The 14472-nt window shown below is 48.0% G+C and overlaps 1 protein-coding gene across 3 annotated transcripts in view; it reads right to left on the bottom strand.

Annotated features, from left to right (window-relative positions):
• The window catches only part of ELK3 (ETS transcription factor ELK3), a 162159-nt gene that overhangs the window by 13948 nt on the left and 133739 nt on the right, over positions 1-14472 (bottom strand). For all 3 annotated transcript variants that reach the window (XM_069491356.1, XM_069491355.1, XM_069491354.1), the window contains one exon: positions 3823-4617. In XM_069491356.1, coding sequence (XP_069347457.1) covers positions 3823-4617 — 795 coding nt within the window. The remainder of the gene's footprint in view (positions 1-3822; positions 4618-14472) is intronic.

Raw genomic sequence — 14472 nt, 5'->3', positions numbered from 1 at the left:
AGGCTCCACCTTCTAGTTCTCTTACTGTTTCCACATCTGCAGTGACTTCTTCCACCGAAGTCTTGAACCCCTCAAAGTCATCCAGGAGGGCTGGAATCAACTTCTTCCAAATTCCTGTTAAAGTTATATTTTGTCTTCTTCCCATAAATAACAAATATTCTTAATGGCATCTAGAATGGTGAATCCTTTCCAGAAGGTTTTCTGTTTACTTTGCCCAGATCCATCAGAGGAATTACCATCTATGGCAGCTAGAGCTTCATGAAATGTGTTTCTTAGATAAAACTTGAAAGTTGAAATTACTCCTTGATTAATGGGCTGCAGAATGGATGTTGTTGGGAGGCATGAAAATATTGATATTCTCGTACATCTCCATCAGAGATCTTGGGTAACCAGGCGCACTGTCGATCATCAGTAATAGTTTGAAAAGTATATTTTTTTCCAAGCAGTAAGTCTCAACAGTGGGCTTAAACTATTCAGTAAACCATGGTGTTAACAGATGTGGTATCATCCAGGCTTTGTCATTCCATTTATAGAACACAGACAGAGTGGACTTAGTATAATTCTTAAGGGCCCTAGGATTTTCAGCAAGATAAACGAGCATTCGCTTCAACTTCAAATTATCAGTTGTACTATCCCCTAACAAGAGTCAACCTGTACTTTGAAGCTTTGAAGTTAGGCAATGACTTCTCTCCAACTAGGGAAGTCTTAGATGGCATCTTCTTCAATAAAAGGCTATTTCATCTACAATGAAAATCTGTTTAGTGTAGCCACCTTCATCAATCATCTTAGCTGGATCTTCTGGATAACTTCCTGTAGCTTCTATTAACACATCACCACTTGCTGTTCCACCTTGCACTTTTATGTTATGGAGATGGCTTCTTCCCTTAAACCTCATGAACCAACCTCTGCTAAGCTTCAAACTTTTATCCTCTTTCTCAGTCTTCATAGGATTGAAGAGAGTTAGGGCCTTGCTGTGGATTAGGCTTAAAGAAATGTTGTGGCTGGTTCGGTCTTCTATCCAGACCAGTAACACTTTCCCCATATCAGCAATCAGGCTGTTTTGCTTCCATGTCATTTGTGTGTTCACTGGAGTAGCACCTTTAATTTCCCTCAAGAACTTTCCCTTTGCATTCACAACTTGGCTAAGGCTAAATGTTTGGCACAAGAGGCCTAAGCTTTTGGCCTATCTTAGCTTTGGACATGTCTTCCTCACTAAGCTTAATTGTTGTTAGCTTTTAATTTAAAGTGAGAGATGTGGTATGTGTGACTCTTCCTTTCCCACATACACTTTAAAGGCTATTCTTGGGTTATTTTATTTTTTTGAGACACAGTCTCACTCTGTTACCCTATGGCATGATCATAGCTCACTGTAACCTCAAACTCCTGGGCTCAAGCAATCCTCTTGCCTCGACTACAGGTGAGCACCACCACACCCAGCTAATTTTTCTATTTTTAGTAGAGACAGGTCTCAACCTTGCTCAGGCTGGTCTCGAACTCCTGAGCTCAAGGGATCCTCCCACCTTGGCTTCCCAGAGTGCTAGGATTACAGGCGTGAGCCACCACACCTGGCCCTTGTCTTTGGGTTACTTATTCTCCTAATTTCAATATTGTTGGGTCTCAGGGAATATAAGGAGGCCAGAGGAGGGGAAGAAAGATTGGGAACAGCCGGTCTGTGGAGCAGTCAGAACACACACTGCATTTCTCAATTAAGTTCATCATCTTACATGGGCACAGTGCATGGCACCCCAAAACACAATAGTAACATCAAAGATCACTGATCACAGACTACCAAAACACAGAATAATGAAACAATTTGAAATATTGTAAGAATTACCAAAATGTGACCCAGAGACACGAAGTGAGCACAAGCTGTTAGAAAAATGGCCCTGACAGACTTGCTCAACACAGGATTGCCACAAACCTTCAATTTGCACAAAATACTACATCAATATCTGCAAAGCGCAATAAAGCAAAGCACAATAAAACAAAGTCTGCCTGTATGTGCCTAATAAGGTCCCTGGAGGCAATGGTAACTATGTGACATGGGACATCCCAAGACTCTGACTTCTCCCCTTCTGCCTGCCATCTTTCTAGCTGGAAATAACCAATCTTGTGAGTTTCACGTCCAGGGTACTGAGTTTTTACAGCACGTGCTTCATCTCTTCTAAAGCCCACCGTTAAGAAAGTTTACGGGAGGTTCCCACAGATCACCAAATATTCATGGGCACACAGTGTCACTTTGCACATAGCACAGGCCACACAGGAAAGGAGCCTTTCTGTGACAGAAAGTGCTCAAGTAGGAGGGAAACCAGCCAGGCAGAGTGAGGCGCTGGCACCACTGCTGCCTTTGGGGACAGCCCCACTCCCCAGGGTTCTCCTTCACTCCTGTGCCCTGGGGGTGATTTCAGGGGCAAGGGCTGAGCCCTCAGGCCGAGGTGAATGGAGTTGAGCAGAAAGCCTTCCTACTGCCCCCTCGGGCACCCCCTGAAGCAGCTCCTAGGGGTGGGAATCTCTGAGAATCTCAATCTTGCCCTGACGGTCTCTAATCCTAAATGACCGGAGGCTTATTGTCAAGTCACGATGAAACCCGGTGAATAACCTGTCTGCTCTCAGGGAAACCACCTGGGTGACACAGGCTGAGAATTTAGCTCTGAATAGATGCTGCACTCCTAGGTCCTGCCTGGTCTCTGTCCCCTCTGCTTTCTCCCTCATTAGTACTGCTTTCCCTCCCTGTGGGCCGCCCTTGGCCACGCCAGGGGCAGGGCAGACACTCCAGGACCGTGGAGTTTGAGTCCTGAGGCTTCCGCATCTCCCACACGCGGCCATGACGCCCTTAGTTCTGAGCGGGTCTGGCGCACCATCTAGCACCCTCCCTCCTCTGGTGCGAAGGCCCCCTCTCAGCCTGGGCCCCTCCTGCCACTCTCCTGTCCTGGGCCCAGAGCCCAACCTGCCACAAAGCCACTATAGTAATGCTCACAGTCACACCCCTAGGAAGCGGGGTAGCTAGGAACTTAATCCAGGTCTGTGACCCCAAAAGTAATGCTCCTAATCTCTGCCACTAAATTGCGTCCCATTTGCAAGGGAAGCAGAAACACAGTTAACCAGCACGTACTTTGTCTCTGCCTTGCAGCTGTCGGCTGGACAAGAAAGAGCATGAGTATTTTCTGAAAGGAAAAGGCTGCTTTCTCCTTGGGGTTAATAACCACAGAGACTTTCTTGCTCTACAGACTTGCTTTCCTCTGCCCTGTGGCGTGGACCTGGGCCTTTTCAGGGCAGCGCTGCGTCCAGTGAAGAAGCTCCTGTCTGGTGGCTCCTACGTGTCTTATTAAAGACACACGCCACCGCAGCTCACACTGGCAACCGCAGTGGCGCAGTGGCGGTATCAGCTGATATCTATTTTCGTGTTAACAGAAAACAAATGGCTACTTACACAGTGCCCCCAGAGCGGACTCTGCCGTAAAAATTTCATAAAGCCCAAACGCTTTCTAAAATGTAAATTGGCCTGCTCGACTTTCCCCAGGAAGTCATCCTGTCGATCATCTGTGACAGCCAGTGTGCAAGTTCCAACTTAGGATCCCTTTAGGCCACTAAAGGCAAGAAACCAATCAAGCACCCCCAGCAGCGGTACACCAAGCCCTTGTCTCTGTGTATTATTATGGGCTGCGGAAGGAAAGGTAACTTCCCCTGGCGTTTAACACAGTGACTGCGGTACACGGGTCCCAGGAGAGTGCTGGGAAGGACCGAAGGAAGTGGCTTCAGTTCCTTTCTCCCTTTCTGCGAAGCCACTCAGTGAGGGTGCACGAGGGCGCGGGTGACTCTTACCTGAGCGGTGAAGAAGGCCGGGGTGAGGGACCCCGACGGGAGCGCGGGGCTGTTGAGGGCGATGGAGCCGATGTCGGTGCCGGACAGCACCAGCGGGGGCGCTGAGATTTCCAAGCCTTTGGGTTTTTTGGCCTTTGGGGGAAGAGACGGAGACTTGGTCTTGGAGCCCGATGACAGGTTCAAGGGCTCCAGGGAATCCGAGTCATGGCAGGCGGCCTCCAGGAAGAGGCTTCTGTGTTCAGAAGGGAGGGGCGAGCTGGGGGACAGGGACGGGGACCGAGACGAGGAGGGAGAGGCGGACGAAACGCTGGCAGCGTTCGGCAACATTAAAGAGGAGATCTTGGCCGAGACGGACGAGGCCAGGAAGGCGGACGCCGCCGCGGCCTCCGACGTGGAGGGCAGGGACACCACGGGCCTGGTGACGTGCTTGTCGGTTTTATTGGTCACAAACCTGATCACAGTCCTGACTTCTTCCACCGGGGGGCTGTCCTCGGGCGGCTCCTCCAGCTTCTCTGTCTTGATCGCCTTCAAGGCATCCGGCGGGTTCTGCAGGGAGTTGATGGTGAAGGACGAGTACAGGCCCGAGTGGATGTATTCGTTGCGGCTCGTGATCTTGAGGGCGGACAGGCCGTGCTTGTGGGCCTCGCGGCCCTCGGGGGGCGCCTGGCAGTCGCCGTCCTGCAGCAGGAGGCTGTCCCGGCTGATGTCCACCACGTGAGGATCCATTTTCAGAATCTCCGGGAAAGAGACAAACTTGTACACAAACTTCTGCCCAATCACCTTCTTGATGATGTTCTGCAAATACAAAAATAGATATTTAAAATACGAGTGCACCAAAGAGACAGTAAGAGGCTCATGATGATGGTACCTTTTGCGGCCAGAAGCACCGAAATATCCCCGATTCACACATCCTGGCTAAGGAGCAGTGGAAAGAGGAATAAAGCTGGAGGCAGAAGAATTATACTTGCATTCCAGTTCTGCCAACTACTAGGTGTATGATCTCTGGCAAATTAATTGCCATTTTCAGTGGCCTCATCTGCAAAGTGAGGATTACTGCATGTAATAATACAGTAAGAGTTGCCATTTATGAAGCACTTAGTATGTGGCTGGGATTATTTGTGCTTGATCTTACACAGTTTGTACAGCAATCCTAAGAGGAAGGTATTGTTATTCCTATTTTAAAAATTAGGCCGGGCGCGGTGGCTCACGCCTGTAATCCTAGCACTCTGGGAGGCCGAGGCCAGTGGATTGCTCAAGGTCAGGAGTTCGAGACCAGCCTGAGCAAGACCCCGTTCTCTACTAAAAATAGAAACAAATTATCTGGACAACTAAAAATATATACAAAAAAATTAGCCGGGCATGGTGGCGCATGCCTGTAGTCCCCAGCTATCGGGAGGCTGAGGCAGGAGGATTGCTTGAACCCAGGAGTTTGAGGTTGCTGTGAGCTAGGCTGATGCCACGGCACTCTAGCCTGGGCAACAGAGTGAGACTCTGTCTCAAAAAAAAAAAAAAAAAAAAAATTAAAAATTAGTTAAATAAGCTTAGAGAGCTTAAATAACTCACACAGCCACCTGGTCGGAGGTGGTAGAGGCAGCGTGTCCTTAACCATAATATAGGACTGTCTCACCAACCTCTGGGAGTTGGGGGCACTCAAAGAAACAATGATGGGAGAACATTTCTGTAAGCTGGAAAGCATTATAGAAATGTAAGTTATCATCACCAAACACCACGTTTTCTTAAATCACGGAGTCTTTTTCTTTTTTTTTTTTTTCCCCTTTGTATTTTTCTGCCAAGAAAGCCACTGGAGGAGAAACGAATTGTCTACTTGGATATTTACGACATTCATACACAGTATTTTAAGTTGCTAGTATCTACTTCTGGCTCTCAGGTTCACAGCTCTAGTCTTTAAATGTTAGGATATAAATGAAAAACAATAATCATTGCAAAAGTTTTCACAGCTCTTTGGGAGAAGGAACTTTCTATTAAAGGCTGTACTATTCTTGAGGTTTATTAAATGGATACGTTAATTCCCTGCAGAAACCACCAGATTCCATATTTATTATCAAATGCTTGCTGTGTGCCTCCCCCATGGCTGAATCTTGGGGTCCAAGGAGCTCAAGGGAGACAAAGATGATCTCTCTCAAGCACAACTAACTAGCACCATCCTATAGGAAAAGGACTCCGAGAGTTTCCTTATAAACCGTTCCTTCTAAAATTTGGGTATGAGTTTTAGGGTATTAAAAAAACTCATTTGGGGGAGAAAAGCTTTAGAAGCAGCTCCTAACAAGAGCCCACTTATTCTGCACCAGGTGTTGCATACAGGCCAACTCCCTGCATCCCACACTAACCCTGGTGGAGGTGGAAAGTGTCATCCTCTGACACAGGATCAGAGATCTGCCCAAGAACCACCAAGACCTACCAGTTCGAAAGCCTAAGCTTTTTCACATTCCCACACAAATCTGGGGGGAGAAAATCAAAGAACCCCCTAATAGAGAGGAAATTTAATTCAATTTTGACGTCTTTTGTAATCCTAGTTTGGTTCTAAATATATTGTGTTTTTGCCTGCCAACTTGTTACATTATGACATGCTGATTTGCCTTCCCCGCACCCCCACCCCAACCCTTTAAATGACAGAAGGACAGGGCATATTTACCATGTCACTGAGATTTTCAAGGAGGAATTCTTCGGAGCAGGTATCTAAGGGAGGGGACACACAAGGTCCCCACGCAGCACAAGAAATCCCATACATGTGAGTCCTGGAAAACCTAGCTCAGCACCGGCATGCAGATTCGATTCAAAGCCGCACAACTGTCCCAGTGGCCAGCACCCCAGAGCCCTGGCCTGCCCATTCACTCCACCGACTTCACCCCCGCGACGCTGAACACCTCCTACAAACCTACAGAGAAATCTGGGAAACTTAAAAACGTTTCCCACCTGGGCCTCGTGCAACACCAGGCCTGGGTAGAGAACATGCCCGGGAAAATTGGCTCCCAGCAGGAAAAGATTAAATAAGGTGGTCATTGGACCCACCTGAACAAGAGACCGTTCCTATTAAAAAGAAAATGCGCTTGCCTGGTGTGTTAATGCTTCGTCTGCTAAAATTCTAAGACATTTTTGTTTTTAGCGCATAATATTTCCTCCCCAGTGGAAAGCTTTTAATTTTTTTCCTCAGCCAATTTGAACACTCATCTAAATGGAGTGAATTTTTGGATCCTAAATAATTAACCCAAAAGAAAGGAAAAGAGAAACTTTTATTAAAGTTGTATGTAGAGCCTAAATAAAAACATAGAAGAACAGAAAAGAGAAATGGTCTGAATCATTTCTTTTAACAGGTCTCATAAACTAATTATTTGGGGGGGAAAAAAACCCAACCTTTATTTTTCTTACAGGTTCAAAACAATGTCTGCACAGGGATTACTAATGAGCAAATCAAGAAGTAATTTAGGGATTTGATAGAAATGGCCCTCCCTCTCAAAAAAATGGTTGAGAACCGAAGACAATCTCAAATAGAGAGCCGGGTCTTGTGCTAAAAAGAACATAAAGAAAACTCACATGTCTATCAACTGACAAACAGAAATGTATGGTATGTCCTTACAATGGAATATTATCCAGCCATAAAAAGGAAGGAGGCACTGATACAACATGGACGGACCTTGAATTCATTATGCTAAGTGAAAGAAGCCAGATATGATATGATTATAAAGCCCATATATTATATATGATTCTATTTATATGAAACATCCAGAATAGTGAAATCCACACCAACAACCAGAAAGCACATTATAGTTACCCAGGGCTGAGGGAGACGGCAGGAAGGGGGCTGACAGCATAAAGGCCATAGGGTTTCCTTCTGGAATAGTGAGAATGTTCTGGAATAGTGAGAATGTTCTGGAGTAGTGAGAATGTTCTAGAATTGATGATGGTGATGGATCCACAACTCTCAATATGCTCAAAGCCACGGAACTGTACACTTTAAATGGATGAATTAATTGTATTGTGTGTGAACTGGGTCTTAATAAAGCTGCTTTAAAAAAAGAACACAAAGAATCTTAAGTATTTTATATGTTTAAGTGGAAGACAGTGGGGACTCTCTACCGCTAGACAGCGGCTGGGAACACATGCCAACCCCTATCCTGAATATCAAAAAGGAGCGCTGGGAAGTGCCCTTCAGTCACCGCTGCCTCTGCAGGAGGAGCTGCGAGGACACCAAAAGAGTTTTTTCGGGAAAAGTTACACAGTGCCTGGGATGGACACAATTTAATGGCCGGCCCAAGCTGGCCCAAAGGAAGAAGTAACAGCATTTGGAAAGACACAGGTCTTGCTTTTCTAGAGACCAACCAAAAAGAGGCATTCGATCTGGCTCCACAGACACGTGGGAACCTCTGCAGGGACTGCAGGCTGAGAATGGGACTTGGCAGGAGGGGGGCAGGTAGAGTAAGCAGGTCACAAGGAGAGCAAACGCGGGCACTGGGGCTGTCTGCTCGCACAAGAGGAGCTGGGGTGAGGAAAGCCCCCCCCAAGGGTGCTGAGCTGGAGGATTAGGCAAGAGGAGGGTGGGCTCAGAGGAGGTGTGTCCCCTGCAGGTGAAATGACAGTCCCTTCTTACTTATCTTCCAGGGCTGACTCTGGGGGCACATCTGCTGCACTTATGTCTGAAGATCTCTCCCCGTGGTTTCCAAAGAGGAGGTTTCCTTCCAAGCTGTATGCCGAGAAAACTCACAGTATGAGGAATAATAAGAGCTAGTCTTTGCTGAGCACATATTATGCATCAGGCTCTGTTCTAAGAACTTGACAATCATCAACTCATTTAATCCTCTCCGAGAGTGGAACTATTATTATCCCCACTTCAGAGATAAGCAAACCGAGGCTCAGGGAGTATAAATTAAGCACTGTTACAAACTTGTACTTAAGGACGACAGATGGCACCCAGGCAGTCTGGCTCCTGAGCTCTTGGCCACTGTGAGAGTGACACAAGAGTCGGGCTAACTTAGGCAGCCCAGGATACAAGAACACTTGGATAGAGGCTCTTATTATGGTAAGTAATGAGGATATTTAGAAAAAGTCTGGTTTTTGCCCCTTCAATCCCAGACTGTCAAGTATTTGTTGCTTATGGTTGCCTGGTAACCCGACCGATGCTGGGCTGTGCCAGGTTGAGCCGAGTGCCTCTCCCGCATGGTTCTGGAGAGACACTTACACACATCTGCTTCCTTTCACCGTGTGGGACCAGCCTCTTTGTGATTTCCCATTAAATGTGTATTCACAACGAGGGCTGCCTCTGCAGCCAGCATTCCATGCGATGCTACAGGCAGCAAGGACGGGACCAACTTCGGTGAGAGGGGAAGCAATGTCCCCACAAAACAACCCCCAATGGCAGTGCCAGGCAAAAGAGGAAGATCGGATACCAAAATGAATCCCACTGTCACCACATCCAAGTTGAGCTGAAATATCCCAGTTTGAGAATGTAGGAGCCTAAAGGGCAAGCAGTCTGTCTGGGGCAGGACTCTGGGCAGATCTGTGCAAAGAGATCCTTCCCAGCTCACCAGCCACCAGACACTGAGGCGGCCCATGAGAGCATCCTGCAGTCACTTCACCCTAACAGGACGGAAAACGCCAAGAAAGCAGGTCGGATTTCCCCTTCCCTCAGTGCTGTCACCCTGACAGGTTCCAGTCACACCTGTAAGAATAGTTACGGGTGTCCATAGGTGTGTGTAAAGAGGCACACACACACACACACACACACAGTCCACTCTGCCTTCTCCTCCTTTAGAAGGAGGGGCCTATGTAAATAATCCCACATATAATAGTAGATTAGAAATATTTCTGTTAAATTCTGTGATTTTTTTTAAAAAATTACATACAATGCTAGGCAATGAAGAAATGCTTGTGGAATTGGATTTACCTTTTTAATGATGACGTTATTAGGATAATAATGTTTGTTGAAGGAATGACTTTAACTGTAAGGAGAATTAACCCAGGCATAAAGCCAGAGGCTTTAACCCCATGAGAGAGACAATTCTCTGTGTCTAATTCCCAGGCTGATTGGAACTCCCTGTGTGTGTGTCCTGTACATATACCCGGATGTGCTTTTTTGCTCACATTTTTAAACCGAAAACTCCCAGACAGATAGTGGGGGCCATATGCAAGCCCCTATACCCGCACAGCTCTCGTGTGATTTCACCTGTCCATTCACTCAGCAAATACTCGCTGCGTGTGTCCACCCATCCGCTCTGGTCTGGCACCCCAACTCTGATCTAAGGTCGTGTATGTAGAGTTCATGTGCTCAGATCCAGTCTCCCATGCTCCTCCCCAGGAGGAGCCAGACCTGATTTTGCAACTTCCCTACTACTTTGTTCTCAGAATTGAGAGACGTGAGCAGCCGCCTAAGCAATAGGAAAGGTTATGCAGAAGGCTCTTCCTAGCAAACAGCCGGGGCCTTTCTCAAAGCCAGCACTGGGGACGGGGGACCAAGCCGAGGGGACCTTTCCTATAAACACCCACTTGACCCTCTCACAAAGGCTGCTGCTGGGATTAAAAGGAGGGGTTCCTGAGTCACTGCCTGGGTTCAGATGCCACCCTGCCTCAGACTAGCGACAGGCCTCAGTTTCCTCATGACAATATGGGGACTGACCTAACCACTGAACGAGATAATCCATATAAAGTTGATATCAGAACGCTCGATACATGCACACAGGTAAGCCCATGACATACACTAGCTATTAGTGTTATCCTCATTATTTTATACTCTCATTTAATCAAAAACAAAACAAATCATAAATATCACCTTCTGTCAGCCCCAGTGACAATTTCATAGACAAAATTAACCCTCTTAGAGGGCTGTGCATATTCTACTCGTTTGATCCAGAGTTCAGGGAACCATGATCAGTCAAGGGCAGGCAGAATTACATCTGGTTTACATATCTCAACCAGGCAGGGGAAACATGATGTTTTATTTAGCTGGGCTCAGACAAGAAATAGACGCGAGGCTTATAGTATATCATGCCTAACACAGCCAGCACTTGACATCCACTGCGAAGAAAACCTCACACAATCCAATTAATCCGGGAGGGCGGGGGTGGGCGCAGGGAGCGGCAGATGTGAACAGTCACCAAACCCAAGTGCTCGGCTTAGACAGCAACGGCAGCCTACGGGAGAGACGCCGCACGCACGCCAGGCCCTGCAAGGGGGTGCAGACACTAACCAGACACCCAGCTCATCCCAACCGCTCTCCCAGAGCAGGAACCGTGCTGCCCAGACCCAGAGGGAGCCGGGGCCTCTGCTCGGGGCACCTGTCACTGAGATCCCTAGTGCAGGAAACGAGGAGTTCGGGTGCCAAGCAGACACATGGGGCGATGGATTTATTTGGGGCACGTTCATGGCACCACGGTAGATACCCTACGTGAAAGGAACCAGTGGAGAGGAAGGACAAAGAAGCACTTAATGAGGACCTACCACGTGCTGAACACAAACCACCACCATGCACGATGGGCACTGTTAGCCCATTTTAGAGATGAAGAAGCCAAGGCCCTTGGTTGGACGGTGAGAGTATATCCCATTTTCCACCACATAGGAGTAGGTTAAATATTAAGAGAACCGTGCAATGGAATACCACGTAGCTATTTCAGAGGATAATCCATTGCTAACATTTTCCCACATCTTTAAATATACATTAGGTGAAAAAGGCAGTATGCATGGGATAATTCCATTATTTTAATGAAATAATTTTCTCTATGTATGCATTTTAAATAAAAGGAGGAAGACAGAAAAATTAATCTTAAAGGTGGATAATAAAATTTAACAGTGATTTTCAGTATTTCTTTGTGCTTTTACGCATGTAAAAAAATGTTACTTAATATGTGTGACTTGTCAAATGAAGACTGTTTTTACACAGAAAGAAACAGGCTCTAAAACGCTGACTAGCCCAAGATCACACAGCTTGTAACTGGTGGAGCTGAAGTTTGAACCCAATTGTATCTAGTGCCAAGACCTAAGCCATTTCTGTTCTACCACCACACCCTCTTCCAGAAAGCAGCTGCATTTGGCCCAGAGGCTGCTGCTAAAGTTGTCTGCCAGGAAAGGGGTCTCTGCATTCCAGAGTAATAGTGGGGTTAACTGCAGAGTGCCTGGGAAAACCTTGCTTATGAACGGTTATTTCTAGCTCCTCGTGCGGAAGAGACCAATCTTCCACGAGGGCTGTTCTTGAAATAGAACTCGCCTCTGCCCATCTGCAGGGTAGAGAAGGTGCCTGCTTTGATGGGCCACCCTGGCATGAGCACTGGGAACCCAGCAGTCCCACTGCAGCCGACTGGACATCGGAAGCTGACCTCTACGTGGTGTACCATCCAAGAGACCAGGGTGACGGGAAAACAGCATGCTGGTGGCCGGCACTGCGCAGCTCCCACGAGCACCCACAGGCCGAGGCACGGTGGCAGCTGACACGAGGGCACAGGCCAGGAGCCTCGATGGGCCAGATGTTACATGGAACCAACACTGGGGTGGACAGGCCTGGGTTCGAACCCCAGCCTCTCTACTTCCTATGACCTTGGGAAAAATCACTGAACTTCAGTAGGTCTCAGTTTGCTCACCCTAAAATGGGAATAAAAATACCTCATAGGGTAGTTTCTTTTAAAGGATCGATAAATGTCAGTGCCTCACTCATACAGGTCCTTAAAACATGACCTCTCGCCCAGCAGAATTTTGCTCTCAAACAGTGATCTCACTGTTTGCAATGCTCATTGATTATATCGCCCTTTTCATTTTATCCTGCCTTCAAGTAGTCAAATTCCTTAGATGGGCACCTCACTTGGCAGTTTACAGAGGGCATACACATTATCTCTTGTCAGCCTCACGACACTTCGATACCCTTTGCAGGACCCGAGGCTGTGAGCCGAGTTCACACCACCCGCAAGTAGCAGAGGCGTTTCTCCAGGCTGCGGCTTCCTGGCCAACACATTTTCTTCAAACTCCTCATTTTGGATTCCCGTCCAGACCACAGTCTGACTCACTCTTTCCTGATACAAAACCTGAACTGTCCTTTGTCCAAAGTTAGAACAAGTAATCACTGTAGGAGTCATGGTCAATGTTCCTTCTCTTCAATAAGCAAGTATTCCGTCAACAAACATTGTGTTTTGTTGTTTAGAAACGGGGTCTCACTATGTTGCCCAGGCCATTCTTGAACTCCTGGCCTCAAGTGACCCTCCCGCCTCAGCGTCCTGAGTAGCTGGGACTACAGGCATGTGCCACCATGCCCGGCTTTCAACAAACAGAATACACACTTTCCTATGGGAGGCTCCACGCTAGGCTCTGAGGAACAGAAAAGGAGTGAATCTGGCTTCTGTCCTTGGAGCACCTGACCGCAGCTTGGATGGGCAGTGGTGGGCCCTGCCTCTGCTCAGCCTCTGCGTCTGAAGCGGAGGGGACACTGAGCAGTTAGCCGGCCACACCAGGCTCTGCTATGAACTCTGGGCAACAAGCTCACCTCACACCCGTGCCCTAAGGAGCACCTTACCAAAGGGCTCCTTAGACCCATCGACCTGAGCTGCTTCTACCCAGGGCAGTCTTTGCCCCTGCATGAGCTTTCCTCCAAGGTCCTTGGTGTGTGACCTTATTTGGAAATAAGGTCCTTGCAGACATAATCAGTTACGGATGTCGAGATGGAATCGGCCTGGATTTGGGTGGGCACTGAAATCAATGACTTGTGTCCTCAAGAGGACAAAGAGGGACAGAGGCAGAGATGGGAGGACACGGCGACAAGCCAGGAAACACCGAGGATTGCCGGAAGCCCCCAGGAGCTGGAAGAGGCCAGGGAGGATCCTCCCTTAAAGCCTTCCAAGGGAGTGTGGCCCTGCCGACACCTGGATCTAGACTTCTGGCCTCCAAAACTTTGAGAGAACGCATTTCTGTTGTTTTGAGCCACCAACTTTGTGGTCATTTGTTATAGCAGCCCCAGGAAACTAGTACAGCCCGTTCTTAAAGCCACCGCTTTTCAACAGGGCAGAGCCTCCCTGCAGTGCCCCTGGCCTGCCCGCTGCCATGCTGTTACAGGCACTGGGTTGGGTGGAGCCCGGGCCGTCCCCTGTCTCAAACTTAAGTCTGGGACATGTACATACACACACGTACACACCCACTCACACCCATTGCAAACTTCTAAGAATAATGTGCTGCCAACAAAGCGCTCTGTCTCTGAACTGGCCGACTCTGCTGACTCCCGGGAGAGGTTTTCTTGTGGTTTGGGTTGAGATTTCCTTATTTTCTGGCACTAGTAAGCCGCAGTGTGAATTATCTCACCAAATTCAGCAGCCTGAGATGGGGCTGGCCAGGGGAGGGGGAGGGTCCTCACCCTTGGTGCTAATGAGAAGAGCCGCCTTGCTGGCCTGGCAGGACACCTCGGCCCCATAAGGCTCAGGCTGGACTTTAGAAGCATCTTTCCAGCCCCTTCTTAGCTGGTGGCTGCCGCTGCTGCTCCCTGGACCTGGCGTCCTGTCTCCCTCCTGGCTCTGCAAACACTGAAGGGTACTTCTGTTCTATTCAAAGGCCTCTGAAGTGTTAATAAGATAAAATATAAAACTGCTCCCCCCAGTACAAGTCTTCCCTTCTTTCCTCTGCTGGTTGGGGGAGTTGCTAACAACGACCTTCCCGTTTTGAGTGACCACC

The sequence above is a fragment of the Eulemur rufifrons genome, chromosome 16 (genome assembly GCF_041146395.1).
Source record: "Eulemur rufifrons isolate Redbay chromosome 16, OSU_ERuf_1, whole genome shotgun sequence".
Classification (NCBI taxonomy): domain Eukaryota; kingdom Metazoa; phylum Chordata; class Mammalia; order Primates; family Lemuridae; genus Eulemur; species Eulemur rufifrons.
Note: the sequence above shows the minus strand (reverse complement) of the source record. Positions and strands in the feature narration are given on the sequence as shown.